We start from the raw sequence: 16,568 nt of genomic DNA on the forward strand, positions 1-16,568 counted from the left end.
GCAAATCTAAAATGGGTTGGTCTGAAGTAGCTACATTACTCATAGGTTTGGTTTGGGCGTAACGTGAAATAAACCAATCAGAGCGACATCTCACATTCCCTTTAAAAGCAGGCGCGCTTGTTCCATGGTGGATTTGCCAGGCACACGCCAGGAGCGGTTCACAGCCGAGGAGACCAACGTTCTCACCAGGGCCGTAAAAGACAGAGAAGTGACATTGTATGGGGATGGAGAAACCCACCCAAAAATTAGCTTCGGTTAAACAGGCATATAATTATTTGGGTAAATGTGTAAGCTAGATTTATGCCTATTTTTTCACATCTTCATGGACACCACAATGATTTCCCTTGTGTGTTAATATCTTTCCTTGTAATTATGTATGGTTTGCAAAAATGGGAACTGCTGCATCTGTGTAGATGAGAGAAGCAAAGTGTATGCGCGTTGTGCACACGCTACATTATGGCCAAGCATGCGCCCTTAAAATAACATCTGAATAATGCGCCACTGACTTTAGACAAGGTTTTTCCTGGTCTGTAGCGGAATTGTTTTCTGAAACGGCAAAATAGCACAAGGGAACGTTTGCGCTGGAACACGCCTCCTCTTTCGCTGAAACGCCCCCGGGAGTGCAAATTCATTCCCTAATTTACCGAAGTGCGTCTGTGGAGGGAAAGGTCCGCTGTGCGTCGGGTGCAAAATAGGAATGATACAAGAGTCGGTGTACAAAGTCAATTCCGCTGGGTGCAAGATGGGGCCCATCATGTCCAAAAGTATGGACACCTGAACAACACCTCCACATATGGACTATTAGGTCCACCCTTTGCTATAATAACAGCTCCATTCTTTTGGAAATAAAGACTGATTTGCTCCCATTCAGACAAAAGAGCATCAGAAAGGTCTGATAATACTGATAGGCAATGGAACCGCTCACAGGCAGCACTGCAATTCATTCCAAAGGGGTTTGTACAAGCCTGTCAAGTTCTTCCACACTAAACACAGTAAACCATTTCTATATGAACCTCTATCTGGGGCTAGTTGTAACACACATGGTTTAAAAGCTTCCACACATGCCAGCATGATAAATCTTAGTGTATATACTAGTTGCCATATCAACACTATATAGTGATAAAATTGCGCCAAAATCTTTGGAAGATATCACTGAACATTTATTTAACCATAGCTAAAGTAAATTTCTAACTGAAGTTAATTTTTTCATCTCAGTTTTTAGTGTGTATATACAATGAGACAAATCTGTTATTATTTTAATCTACAATTTGTTATTTAGCAGTTTAGATAGTTCTTTACTCCTTATCTAACCAACTTTTAAATCCCAGCTGCGCAGGTGGAGCATGTTGTAACACTGCGTTACAATGTGTCCCAGTTAGAACAATGCTATTCTAGGATGTTAGTGATATAATTCACATTAACAACTTTTATGAATTCTATTGAGGAACCATGAGAAATAGGTGAATTAAGACTGAGAATCAATGTTCAGAAATTATTAATTATTATGTTTTGAACTATGCTGTATAGTTGTTTTTTTTGTGGATTTTTTTTTTTTTTATCAAACTCAAAAATGTGTTTAATTTTAATTATTAGAACTATGCTATTCTAGGATGTTAGTGATATAATTCACATTAACAATTTTTATGAATTCTATTGAGGAACCATGAGAAAGAGGTGAATTAAGACTGAGAATCAATGTTCAGAAATTATTAATTATTATGTTTTGAACTATGCTGTATAGTTGTTTTTTGTGGAGTTTTTTTTTATCAAACTCAAAAATTTGTTTAATTTTAATGATTAAAAAATCCATTATTTTATATTAAAAAGTTAATAATTGCATTTAATTAACTAAATATTTTAGTTTGTCTTGTAATTTTTTCTAAGTCAGATAACATTTTAAGCTGTCATATGGTCATGTGTCATGTGTCAAATCATGTGTGAAATTAATGTGGGAAAAATGTATATTCTGAACCCTAAGTAGATATACACAAACTGAGAAAGTCAAAAAGTGTTAGGTTGTGCCCCGCTCTCCCCTATCCACATAAGTTTGCACGTGTTTATTTTTTGCTGATGTATAACCTGATATCCAATCTTTTTTTTTTTTTAAATACATTTTTTTTTCTTGAAAAACCCCCCCAGTTAATTTAGATATTATCTGACAAAACAGTACAGTGTATGCTAATATGATGAATTACAATAGTAATAAAATTACATTGAGTATTTCCAAAACTATTAAAATAACACAAATAAAGCACAAATAAAAATGTTGGCCATTAGTAGGACTATTACCTATTTTAAAGCAACTTTAGTGAATACCAAATTAAATATTTATGAGAAGGATTTTTAAATAAAAACATGCTGCTAAAATCGCAATATGACTGACATATCTAATTCAAATAAGCTAAAATGTAAATGTGTTTTAAAAGCACGATCTACGTTGCTTGGTCACCTTACCTTACCTGAGGAATGACTCGTATAAATTACAAAGCATGTCTCTTCTCCTCTTCGTTAAGGAATAACAGTTCTTCCTCTTTGACTGTGAACATCATTTCAATGTTTAATACAGTCGCAAGTTTTCTTCATGAGCTAAAAACACGCAGTTCTTTTAGTTTAGTGCCTGCACTTTCCTGAGGCATTGTCTTCGAGAAAGCTCCATCCTAGACATAAGCATTCATTCCTCTAGACCAGTGACAATTTATGGAAATGTCACCGGAGAGTCGTCGATTTGAGTCCTTTTAGAAGTGTTCTTACGCACAAACGACGTGATGACAGTAACAAGAACTGTTGGCTGCACCTCAATGTCTCATCCACGGCACGTACCTGTAGCTAGCGGCTCTGAGCTCAGTGAGCAGGTGTAAGTGATCACTGACAGCAACACAACCCTTCCACCTCTCTGTGAGGCTCGTATATGGTTTATGTGGACGTTGATTGTGCACTGGGGCTCTATAATAGATCTATAACGATACATTACACTTATTTACATTTCTTGTGTCCTCTATCATGGATTAAAGTCAAACTGGGGTTCAAGGCCACAAGGGGGTGTTAGAGGTCCACGGAAAATTTTATGAGGAAAAAATATATTTAGGGGCCAAGCCCTAAAAAAGGGCGTAAGCCCCTATTGTATCCGTTAGTTTTCTTCTTCTTCTTCTTCTTCTTCTTCTTCTTCTTCTTCTTCTTATTTTTCCCGAATGGGAGTCAATGGCAGCCCTATTAACGTGCATTCACCCGCCACAACAGGAATTCTGGAGAGAGATCTTCAAGTCCTATAAAACTATTTATTAAGAGGTCCTATTAATCCTGACCCCTTAATAGCTATTGTCTATATTTGATCCTAACATGGGTTTAAACACCCCAGCAATTTTTAGTGTAGCAGTAAATGTGGGAAATTTTAAGAAATAACAGTTAGAGTAAATCCATAGTCTTGTTAATGTTAGTATATAGTTCACCTATATAAAGTCTGACATCCTTATAATATCACAATTATTATTTTTCGCACACCATATAACAGTCTATTGGTGCATTCTTCCAATGCATAAATTATTTATTGTGTGTGGATTTGGTGTGTGCATTTGATGTGTGCCTGTGTGGTTCTGTTTCAACTGTTGATGTAAATCCTTCTAATCCATGTCAAAGTTTCTGTTATAGGATGAGATCTCTCAATTAGAGAGCTGTAATTCCATTTTTACCAGTAACAGTTTCAAATAGAGGGCTCTCTAATTCCAACAGAAACAATTCAATTAAAGAGCTCTTTACAAATACACAATTAACAAATACATAGGTTATTTTTTCCTTTTTTTAAAGAAAAAGTCTAGGGGTAACATGGTTGAAGAAATGATCAGAAGGACTTTCATACTTTCATGAGCACAATGGAAATAATCACACACAGTGTTCTGATTCACAGTCCAGTTTGAGTTTGTGGGATCAAAAGTGCATGCTGGTGCCAGCTAGCGATCTCTCTGTTTTGGAGCCTGGTTTCCTTGGCTTCAGTTTGTGAGAAAGATCACAGGTCAGTGTTGACTGTAACACAAATGGTGTTGGGCAGAGTTAGACCTTGTCCTACAGTAACCTGATGTAACATTACATTTAGATATTTGATATAGAGAAACCATAGTGTGGGGTTTTAGGAAATTGTGAATTTCTGGAAAGAGAAACAAACTTTCTTTCTAAGAAAGAGTACAGAGTATTTTGTAGTAAAACAAATATTTTTTTCTGTGGTTAAAACACTTCATCCTATTCCAACATGCTGAGATGCATACAAGTATGGTAATACTAGTGTGACTTCCCCAGTAGTAAACACTAGGATATAACTCTGGTGCTTTCAAAGATGTTTTGAGCAGTCTGATGTGGTGTGGCTATCTGTTTATCTGACCAGTGGAAGACACGGTAAGTGTTCATTATGTTTTATAGTTTTTCATTTGGTGGCAGGCCAGTATAAATAGTAGCAATAGGTATTTGAAATTGCATGAATTTACTTTCAAGACTTGAAATCAGCAGATTATTTAACTGCTCTTCTGGTCCACAAGGGGGTGCCAGACACACATGAAAATGGATGCTGTCAAAACAAATTGAAGCTGCTTTATTTTATGAGAAATAGTCTCTTTACCTATGTCTCTGTACCTTCCCAAAACTCATAAAACACAATATGTGAATCTGTTTCATTTTCTGACATTTAAAACAAACCAAAGAAAATCCAAATGAGAATCATGCTAAAGTTTTACTAATGTTATGGATGCTTTGTGGAAATGCATGATGGAATTCTTTTCCAGCAAAGTATACTATACTGTAGATTCCCTTTAATCAAGCAGTGAGATTATCTGAGAACATGCAAATAACTGGCTTTTAGAGAGTGTTGTGCAGGTTGAATAACTGAAATAAACAATTCTGGTAACACTTTACAATAAGGTTCATTAGTTAACTACATTAGTTAACATTAACTAATAATGAACTGCACTTATACAGCATTTGTTCAGTTTTGTTAATGTTAATTTCAACTTTTACTAATACTTTATTAAAATTTTGTTAACATTAGTTAATGCACTGTGAACTAACATGAACAAACAATGAACAGCTTTATTTTTATTAATTAACATTAACAAAGATTAACAAAAACAGTAATAAATGTATTGCTCATTGTTAGTTCATGTTAGTTAATACATTAACTAATGTTTAATAAAGGAACCTTATTGTAAAGTGTTACCACAATTCTGTTAAGGTGCAAGCTACTTCAGCTCTTTCAGTACAGAGAGGATATTGTTATTAAAGAAAAAATCGTGATGCTCCTAAAAAATTTCTAATGCTCAAGCCAGCCAAATGTGGATTTGGATCACATGTGTCTAATATTTCAGCTTCACATCTATTTAATGACAATCAAGAGGCCAGAAAATAAACAGCAAAGTGAACATCAGCTCACCGCATTACATAAATGTGGCCTTCATAACAGTGTTCTGTTGTGCAGCTCGTCGGGGTTCAGGTTGGGAGTGTGTTTGTATAATAGAGAGCATTCCAGTGTGCCTGTCATCATCTTACCTTGGCACTCATTTAATAAGGTGTGTGGTTAGTTTGGCCAGACATTAGTGTCATGCCTATGTTATTTAACTGTCTGTCCTTTCACTGTGTATTTTTGTGTATGTGTGTCCCCCAAAAGCTGCAAAGGGCTTCCTGGCCAGTATAAGAGAAGTGCTGTGTGAGGAGCAGATTTCAGAGAGTCTGTTAGCCTCATTTCCTGGGCGGAGAGTTCTCGGCTCTATAGTGAAGCAACAGCAACCCGAAAACAGAGTGAGTGAGTGAGTGAGTGAGCATGAGTGGGAGAGAGAAGTTATTGGAACGTAAAGCTCTCACAATTAATTTTGTCACCAGCAAGCTCTGACAAGCGAAGAGAGGGAGTGTGTTAAAAGAGGGAGATGATAAAAAGAGTGCTGTACGAGAGAGAAGGAGTGTCTGAAGGACTTTTTTACTGAAGCCAAAAGACATTAAAGTGGACAAACAGAAGAAAAGAAGGTCGAGAAGAGAAGGAACATTTGCACTACATTTACTGCTGTCACTGCTGTGGTTCACGTGCTTTTACTGCCTGGGCACCCATGGACGGTTCATTTGTTTCGCTCTTTTTGTTTACTCCATCTGTCACTCGAAGCTCGTGGGTTGGACGTGGTTAGTTTGATTTTCCTGACATCATCAGAGCCAAAACGTCAGGGTATTTTCCAAGAGGATCTGTTTTCCTTTCATTTCCTCTCAGTGAAATGAGATGTGTATGAGAGCAGTGTGTTTGGTTAGCCATGTAAATGAATCTTTCCACTCGCCTTTGTAGTGGGAAAATCTTGTTTGGAGAGAAAACGTGGTTGTAGTCTTTAAAGAGCCATGTTAAACATCTAAAAAACACTGTTACTTATTTTTACTGATGGATTGTGAAGCCTTTGCTCTGCATAGAGTAATTAAACTTGCTTAAACTTCTTTACTATGTTTTGAATGGTTTACAGCCAGAGCTCTAAAAGCAGCTTTTTTCCTAACATGATGTTTGCATGTTAAATGAATTACTGTTATCTGATTATCTGGATGCTTCCCGAAAATCAATCTAAGATTTCTTAAGTGGACACAGCCTTTTGTCTTGTTACGAATGCAGGATGCAACAAGATGAGGTTGTCTGGTTTAATGAAATAGTTAAACAAGACTTATTTAGAGGTTTTTGTGTGAGATGACAAAACATCAACTAAAGCATCAAGACCAGAGAAGCTTGGAGAGGTAAAAATAAAACTGAGTAAAGAGGAAAGTTAGTGAGAAAACAAGGTTACAGACGTGCCATTATATCCGGACCTCTTCATGTTTTCACAGTGGGAAACTAGAAGAGAGACTAGAGGAGAGAAAAATAGTCAGTCCAGACACATGGATTTGAACAAGCATTTCTGTGTTGCACTGCTAGCAGTGAGTCTGTGATAAAGTTGTGCCGAAAGGAAAAACGTTTCTGTTTATGTGTGTATATGTTTTCTTTGTTTTTACAGATTTATGCTTACATATGTTCATTGTGTAGCCTACTAATTGCATGGTCTTTGTGTGTCTCTAAGTTTGTTTATATGGGAGAGCGGTTGCTCCAGTTGGCTAAACTGCACTGTGCTGTCTGGATGGAGCTCTGAAACAGGTGATGTGTCAGGAATTTCCCATATTAGACAGACATCAGCTGTTCTGTTGGCTATTATTCAAGGTGCTTTCCAGAATCATCATCAGGTAGCATCACCTCCATAACCTGCAACACTACTGTGTTTGTTTGATCCAAAGGCTCTACGTCAATAACAGATTCTTGGTGAGCCTCTCTCCTTACTTAAAACTGTTCCAATAGACAGTTTGGGCACAGATTTGGCACCATGAGGTTCGTTTGCTTGGTACTGACGGCCCTGTGCATGGTGGCTGGAACGGGCAGTATGTCCACCTGCAAGACTCTGGACCTGGAGGTGGTGAAGAAGAAACGCATAGAGGCTATCCGTGGTCAGATCCTCAGCAAACTGCGCATGGCCAAAGAGCCAGAATCTGAGATAGACGACGATGGACAGAAGATCCCAGATTCCTTGCTTTCTTTGTACAACAGCACTGTTGAACTGAGCGAAGAAATTAAGCTGAACACTATCCCTCTGCAGGCTGAAGATGAGGACTACTTTGGCAAAGAGGTGCACAAGTTCGTCATCAGGCAAGGTAAGAACTTGGAGGTGTCCTCTTTCTGACTTCTTTAAAGAATAATCTAAAATCATGTCCTATTCATTCATGACAGTGTAGAATGATTTTTTTTTTTTTTTTTTTGTTGCACAATAATCACTGTCTAACTGTATAATTCCTACATAATGACTGTCCACAACAGTATAATCTATTTCCCTTGCAACCGATTTTTGGTAGTCTCACTTTTTTTGTGTTCAAAATTGACTAAATTTATATAATAAGCGAGTACATCATGAATTCATTTTTCAAACCATGTTTTTGTCTTATCCTGAATCACTACGGTTCACCTATAATAAGTGTTTATATTGGGACTATTTTAGACTGGTTCAGGTCGTACCACTGCGGAATAGCCCAGTACCTGCGTTACTCGTCATAGACATAAACAAAGAGAAGTAGCTCCAGCTACATTGCTCATCCTCAAGACAAATATAGTTCTGTTTATTAACTAGAGTGCCAAACATTTAAAATCAGCTTTAAACTCACACTAATATAAAATGTCTATTTATTTACTCAAAACAAAAACATTCTTTATACCAGACCTGTACAGTGTATGTAAACACTCACAAAAAATGGTTTCATCATGCAGTTGTAACTTTTAACTTTAATGTGCCATTTCTATGTTATTTGACCCTTGATGTAACTTAGTGGTATTAAATCGTATTTTTGAAAACAAGCAATTAAGTTAATTAAGAAGTCACTAAATGAAGCACATTTTAGGTTACCAGAGAATTTTATACCAGATTCGAGTACCAGTCTTTACCAAGAAATTCTATTAAAAAATCATTTACAAAATCTCCTGCTGGGCAGTTCAATTCTTTACGTAATATAATATAGTATGACAAAAAATTAAGCAATTACACTCACATGGTTTGGGACAACAATTAAGTGTTTTGTACAGTAAATTATAGGCTACTTGCAGCATTAAACCAAATTAAATGATTGTAAATTGCTTATGAATTTCCAATATTTTCTTTATCAGGGGTTTTCAAACTTTTTACTGGCAAGGAGCCTTAAACAATCCCCTTGTGACATCAATTCTGTATTAGGCTAATAATATAGGCCAAATAAAATATAATTTTAGAGAAGTATTTAAAGTGATATATCAGTTTACATGCTTCATTTTGTTTTAATATTATATTATTTAAATAGACCTAATAGCTAAATATTTCCAATAAAATTTCCAATATTTTCCAATAAAAAAATTAAATTTCCAATGAAAAATTAATATGTGAGCTCTCTTTTATAGTAATCTAAACATCCCTGAAACCCCTGCTACACCTGTGGTGGATGTGTAATTGTAAATATCTCAGAGATTTGTTACCGTTCTGTGCCCGTCACCCGTTATTTCCACCACTTAATCAAGCCAATCTTCTTATCACATGCCTTTCGCATTTTTCTTTGTTGATCCTGGAACAACATTCCAGGCCGAAAATGTAGTCCTAACCCTATCCCTATCCCTAACCCTAACCCTAACCCTAACCCTAACCCTAACCCTACCCATAAGTTATCCCTAAATGACAACACTGATGTAGAAGCATCTAACCCTGATTGTAAACCTAAACTTGACAAACTGTAATCTTGTCCCTCAAATCTGATTCGTTGATTGGAATGTTGTTCCAGGATCAACACAGATGTTGATCCAGGAACATGTTGCACTTGGTGAAATCAGTTTCTGTGGTATTTTTATAGCCTAGTTGTTATTGCTGTTGGCTTCATCCATTAGATTGTTAAACTCAAAGTTTTAACAAGAAGTTCTTGCTGGGGGGTTGAACATTTTGAGGATACTTTTTGGTCTGTTTGTTCTGAACAGTTAGGTTGTTTGAACACTCTGACAGCTGTTTGTTCACTTTTTTGTCTTAGACCTGTTGTTAATTCAAATTATTTGCCATTTGATCACTCACTTGCTTTCATCCCCCATCATCTCCACCCGCTGTTCCTCTTTTACTCCTTTAACCACTTCAAACTCGTCAGACATAAACATCAGGCCTATGATCTTATGCACACGTCATGAATAAAGCTCTAAAAAAAAGATGGGGCTTTTTTGAAGATGAAAACCAAGGACAAAGAAACAGAAATACATGAGAGAAAATGGTGATAAGGATAGACGAGTCAGATTCGCTGTCCTACTCACTAATTCTGTTTTCTTTTTGTGTGTTCTTCTGGAGTTAGGGGCTTTCCTGTAACTTGAGCTTTCTCTCTCTGTTCTGTGTTTTGTATTTTCTCTCATTTCTTTCCCTCCTTTATCAGTCTGACAGTCCCATTTGACAGGAAAGAGGGTTGCTTGTTTCTGAGGTGTGATTGCGAGGAAATATTCCTCTATAGCAACCTTGAATTCCTGCTCTTACAATTCTCCGTGTGGTACAAAACTTTTTCTTATGTTTTGTGTTTGCATAAAGCTTTTTACATTTGTTTAAGGTGGAATACACTGATGCAATTGGAAGGCCTCCCACGCACAGTATTTACAACCATCACTACTGTAGTAATTGCTTCCTTTTGCAAGGCAACATTACATTTGTTAGAGCCACAATTGTTAGTGAATAACTAGGTTTTTACATTTACTGAAGAAAATTGTGCTTGAACCAACGAAAAGTCACTGCCACACTTCTAGGTGGTTGCCAGGGTGTTGCACTGCAGTTGCTAAGATTTTGATAAGTGTTTTAATAGCATTGCCATGTGGTTGCTAGGATATTCTGCGATGTTGCTGGGTGGTTACAAGCAACACTGCATAATTTGAGGTATAATACACATCTGTTGTGTAAACAGTGTGGGGTGAGTTATGTAGAAATTTAATTTTATTTAGGGTTAGAGGTTGTTCTGATAGCAGAAATAGTGTGCTTGCCTTACAAAAAACAATAATAATTTATATTGTTTCAATACATTTAAATACATTCAAGAAAGCAGTGAAATCTTTTTGACCTTTTGAACATGAATAGAAAAACATCTTGTTGTCCATTTTAAAATAGGTCTTTCCATTTTTTCACTCCTGACTTAAACACTAACCTTAGCAATTAATATATGTTAACATATTTCTTTAGGATTACAGATTTGCTTTTACAGGAATACCGATTGCTGTCATCAAATTATGTTCATATACTTCTCCATTAAGATTATTATTTTTTTTTTTTTCAGTATCATAGCTGTTTGGCTTGACAAAGAGCTACATTGTAGATTTTGTCACATACCCAGGTCAGACCAAAAACTGGTTGCCGTTTTGTTGTTGGCAAAAACATGTTACCAACAAGTGTGTATGTCTTGAGTGTACAGTCCATGGCTAAAACAGAATAAAAAAGTACTTTTGAAACTTATAGTTTCATAGAAACTGTAGTTTCATTTGGAACCTTTATTTTTCCTTATGGATTGCTACACTTGATATCTTTTAGTTGAAGGTATAAATGTTTTGTCCGAAGTATACAGACCATACAATTGTGTAATCATAAATTATGCTGTCACATAGAGAGCACTCAATTTACACCCATGTCCTGCAGGCGTGCTTAATGTTCCATTTCTTTTTATTTTTTATAATAATTATTATTGTGCTGCATGTATCATAGCATAGCATCTCATGTTATCACATGTCAAAGATTGTGCTGACTGCACAGCTCATCTGCCAGTAAAGTGTGCCATGGCTTAATGTGATGGGAACAGGATAGTTGGGGAAAGAGAGAGTTGTGATTCTTTGGAAGGCGACAGTAAGAGGACAGGAAGGGTTAAACATGTGTTGGAGAGGCAGATTTTTAAGTCTGCTGGAATCTGGTTGCACCCACTACTAATGATAGGTCTGTCTCAGTGCCTGTTAGGACAGCTGTCCTGAGCTTACCTGAGCACCAGCCTATGTAAACACACACACACAAATCCCACTCCACCCTCATCTTATCCACCATACACCGTCAACAAAGAGCAGTTCATTTAGTCATGGACACTTTTTATGCGTGACCACAGGTGTTGATACATGGGACCCATTCTGAATATTCAATACATGAAATCCCTTAACAGTTGATGGTGAATAGTACATGCCCTTAATGTGTTGTACCAAGCATATTAGAAATGATTAATTGTATTTCCCATTGCTTTAGAGACAGATCTAAACATCATATGAAAGCATGTACAGGTCACATTTCACCCCAAAGCCAAAAGAAAACAAAATAAATTATATTAAGGCATATACTGGCTTATCAGCCAATTAAAGGCCTTTTAAACCATTCAAGAGCGATAAGACCTAAAAGAGAACTCAATTTGGTATTGGTGCACTGTCTGTGAAGCGGCTGTCTGTGAAGCGGCTGTCTATGCACACACCCAAAATGCGCGCACAGAAAGCAGCTTCACAGACAGCGTGGCAGTACCAAATTGAGATCTCTTTTCTAGCATCTTGAACAGATAAAAACATACAAAATAATGGCAAAATGCCCAGTCTTAAATGAGTTAAAAAATCTTAAATGAACGTAAACAGCTGAGAGAAAATCGGATATGATATGCATTGTGTGCATAAGGTCTTTTAAATTGACAGCAGCCTAACATACCAGATGCATTCTGAGTAATTAATGTTAATCAAAGAACAAAAGACAAAGAGAAAATCACTAACTGCTCTTGACTGAATAACTTTGCAGCTTTAAAGGGCACCTATTATGCCCCTTTTTAGAAGATGTAATATTGGTCTTGGGTGTCCCCAGAATGCATTTGTGAAGTTTCAGCACAAAATACCCCACAGTTCATTTATTATAAGCATTTGAAAATGTCATTTTTGGGGCCTGTTTTAAAAAGAGCTGTTTTGGTCTGTACCACCTTAAATGTAAATGAGCTGCATATCCCCGCCCTGCTGCTGGACCCAGATAATGAAGAGACTCCGGCACAGAATAAACACGAATGAGAATGGACTAAACGTCTCGGAATGGTTATTTGATACATTTATACAAAGTTTTAATCGCGTCCCCTTTGCCATTATGGATGTGCAACACACACACACACACACACGAACTGTGATAACGTTCGCGCAATTTTTTGAAACTACACACACACACACACACACACACACTACTGTGAAGTACAAACGAATTTTTTTTTTTTTTTTCTTAAGGGGAGGGAGATAGACGTTTATATAGCCTACTGTCTATGGAGATAGAGCAGACGCAGACGCAGACCTTAATTTATTTACATTTGTAAATGCTGCAAAAATGCCTATGTGACATAAAACTGTCTGACGTTGTTTGTTGAGACATCCTATGACGACGACAATAAATAGCTTTAGACGCATTTGTTGTTGAACTGGCTGACATCGATTGAAATGACTATTTGCTCATAAATCATAAAATACACTTACTTCTTCTGGAGGTGACGTTGGATCGCAAATTAGGCAACGATCCACACTTGAGGATTAACTTTAACCCTCGTTCACTATAAACAGTCAGTCAGAAAATGAATCTCGTATTTAGGAAGTTTAAGTGGTGCCTTTTCTTCATAAATAAAATCCATCCGCTGCGTTTTCAGTGGCTCTGATGTCAGTGAAGACTAGTATGTCCATTCTTACATCCCACAACAGAACACCTACACTTCTTAGGAGACATTACCGGCTGTCGTTGAAACAATGGAGGATGCAGATCACCGAGGGCGGGGTCTATGCCAAAACCAGATGTCAATCAAACCACGTCGGTGGGGCTTAGCTCATTTCTACGTCACAGTGAGGAAAATCTAGAACAGGGTGTTCTGAGACAGTGCTTATGATTTATTGAGATAGTAAAAAAACTACTGGGTGAATTTTTATCATTCTAGGGTGGTTTTGCTCACACACTGCCAACACACATTTATGTTCAAACACCATGTAAAAGTGAATTTTGCATAATAGGTGCCCTTTAATAATTATTAATCTATATACTTTATACAGTGAAGACAATGGAGTGTTACTTTAAGTCAAGTCAAGTCAAGTCAAGTCAAGTATATTTGTATAGCGCTTTTCACAATACAGATTGTATCAAAGCAGCTTCACAGTATTAAATTAAAATAATACAACAAGGTTTGTTTCTAGTGGAATTTATTGATTGATAAAATAAAATTAAATATCCCCAAAATATCCCCAACTGAGCAAGCCAAAGGCAACAGTGGCAAGGAACCGAAAAACTCCATCAAGTGACCTAATGGTGTCCTTAAACTCCATCAGGTGACCTAATGGAGAAAAAAAAACCTTGGGAGAACCCAGGCTCAGTCGGGGGCCAGTTCTCCTCTGGCATTTATGAACTAGAGGCCGGATTGTAGTTTGAACTGTAAGATTAAAAATATTATATGAATGCCTGGCCGAAAAGATGCGTCTTTAATCTAGTTTTAAACTGGGAGAGCGAGTCTGAGCAACGAACAGTATCAGGAAGGCTATTCCAGAGTTTTGGAGCTAAATGTGAAAATGCTCTCCCTCCTTTGGTTGATCTGGATATCCTACATGTGACTTTACATGTACTTTACATGTGATTACTTAAATTAAATTTCTGAGATCTTTCTTACCTGAATACTAATGTTCGGCCTACCTGAAAATCTGAAAGCGCTGTTTATTAAATTTGCATCTTTGTGCATAAATAAACAACCAGTTAAACATCCAGACACAGTGTCTGGATGTTTTACTGTTTTTTTTTTGTTTTTTTTTTAAAGCAGTACAACAAATACTTCATTGACTTTTTTTTAATCAGTATTATTATTAGTAATATAATTTTATCATCTGTCAAGGTTTGACATGGATAGAGGAATTGACCACTGCGAGTATTCCACCCCCCATCCTCCTATCCTCATAGCAGATGACCAGCATTCTCTGATGGATCTCAATCATGTCAGCATCTGCTCTCAGAGTGACAACACTGAGCTTTCAGCAAAGGAAGTCCCCTATCTGACAAACAAGTCCTGCCTTTAAAGTGGACCTATTATGCAAAATTCACTTTTACATGGTGTTTGAACATAAATGTATTGGCAGTGTGTGTACACAACCATCCTATAATGATATAAAATCCACCCACTCCTTTTTTAAATATCCATAAATCATAAGCAGTGCCTCGGAGTTGGAAGTTGGAATAAACCGTTCGCAGATTCTGGGCAAAGTGACGTGACCTTTGTGAATGAGGGTCAATACAAAGGGACAATACAAAACACAGGTTTTGTTAAAAAGTTGTTACTTAAGGATGGATCAGTACTGTACCACCTATCGTGATCCAGCTAAGTCTCCAGAGTGATACTGGCGACAGCAGTAATGGAAGGGAGACCACGCACTTTATTACAGTTCATCTGAGTTGTTTTACAGCAGGGGTGTCAAACTCAGTTCCTGGAGGGCCACAGCCCTGCAGAGTTTAGCTTCATCCCTAATTAAACACACCGGATCAGCTAATCAAGTCCTTCAGGCTTATTTGAAAACTGCAGGTGTGCGTGTGTTGAAGAAGGGTTGGAACAAAACTCTGTAGGGCTGTGGCCCTCCAGGAACTGAGTTTGACACCTGTGTTTTACGGATATAAAGTTTACCAGTTTATTAAGCACCCCCCTGAAGAGGCAAAAGGTCTGAATATATTTGTTTACTATTAGTTGTAACGAGTGGTTTTGTGTAATTCTCTGTGTATGTTGATGATAATGCAAGGCAGAGAGAGAGTTAATGAAAAAGACTTTAATGCGCACTTCTTGTACTGTTTTATTCAGCTCCATACTCAACTGTGATTATCTAGAGTGAAATCGGATGCCTCATCTTTTGTGTGAAGTACAAATAAAATAATTTCATAAAACTCATCAGTAAAGTTTTGGCCATCATGTGGACGGGGTCCGCTACAACAGGCTTGTACTGTTACGAACCCCTGTTTTTAAGATGCTCGTTGAGAAAGGGGTCAGCAACATAAAAGGAGACGCGAGGCCAAGAGCAATTTAACCATTTATTATAAGACTAATAAATGATTGCACAAACTCACATCTCTCATTCATCACTCTTCACATGTAACAATAACACTTAAACTATACCAAAGTCAACATATATTTAACAGACACTAACAAATAGATCAAACCAAAAGAACATCAAATAGAACACAGCTTGTCTTTCAACGGCTGGCTGGGCATCATGACGCGCACGGGATTCACCGCTGCGTGTCTCATTCAGATTCACACTTCTCTTATATACTCTAGCAGAAGCCATTAGAGCAACATGACACAGGTGTGCAGGGGGGGAGCCTAACACTCAGAAGAGAAAAGACTAATCAGATCACAAACAAATACACACAAAATACAAATACAACACTCATAAGGCTTAGGTCGTTACAGTACTAATAGTGGATAAAAGCAAGATGCCAACATAAGTTTTAACTGTAGTTAAACTAAACTATACCTGTTCTATCTCCAGCATATATTCTCTGGATCTGTAGGCATCATGGTGGTGATTGAGGAGTTCCCCCCTTCTATGTAAACAACTCTGAGTGCCGAGAAAGCACTATATAAATGTAATGAATTATTATTATTGTCAGACTCCGGTTCGAACATATAAGGCTGAACATCGCTACTGACATTTTCAGTGTGTGAGATTGTCCTGTTTTGTTGTTGCATGAGTTCTTGAAGCTACACCCTCTTCTAGAAAGCGAATGTTACTGTAAAAATGCACTAAATTGAAACTCAAGTTAACTAATTTCACTTGCAGAAACCGACTGCCTTAAACTGACCAACTGTCATTTAAATGTATTAACTAAAATTTATAATGCACTAATAATGTGAGCAAAGTATTACTGTGAACTTATTTCATTTGAGACCACTAAAAAAATATTTTAAATAAAGAGACTTCCACTGGACCAGCAACTGCATAGTCACCGCGCGTTAAATAAAGCAACATGCAGCAAATCATCAATGTATCTAGATCTTCTCCTGGACTGAAGCACAGG

The 16,568-nt window shown here is 37.1% G+C and overlaps 1 protein-coding gene across 4 annotated transcripts in view; it reads left to right on the plus strand.

Moving 5' to 3' along the window:
- Window positions 1-5,763: 5,763 nt before the first annotated feature.
- tgfb1a (transforming growth factor, beta 1a) overlaps window positions 5,764-16,568 on the plus strand; it is a 45,958-nt gene continuing 35,153 nt past the window's right edge. Inside the window, exons 1-3 of one of the 4 annotated variants that reach the window (XM_079885615.1) lie at window positions 5,764-6,190; window positions 7,056-7,129; window positions 7,267-7,677. In XM_079885615.1, the coding sequence (XP_079741741.1) occupies window positions 7,353-7,677 (325 nt within the window). In that variant the 5' untranslated portion in view covers window positions 5,764-6,190; window positions 7,056-7,129; window positions 7,267-7,352. Of the gene's footprint in view, window positions 6,191-6,969; window positions 7,678-16,568 lie in introns of those variants that run through there. The other 3 variants (XM_079885613.1, XM_079885612.1, XM_079885614.1) reach the window with 3 other exon arrangements.

The sequence above is a fragment of the Squalius cephalus genome, assembly GCF_949319135.1.
Source record: "Squalius cephalus genome assembly, chromosome: 11".
In the NCBI taxonomy this organism is placed as follows: domain Eukaryota; kingdom Metazoa; phylum Chordata; class Actinopteri; order Cypriniformes; family Leuciscidae; genus Squalius; species Squalius cephalus.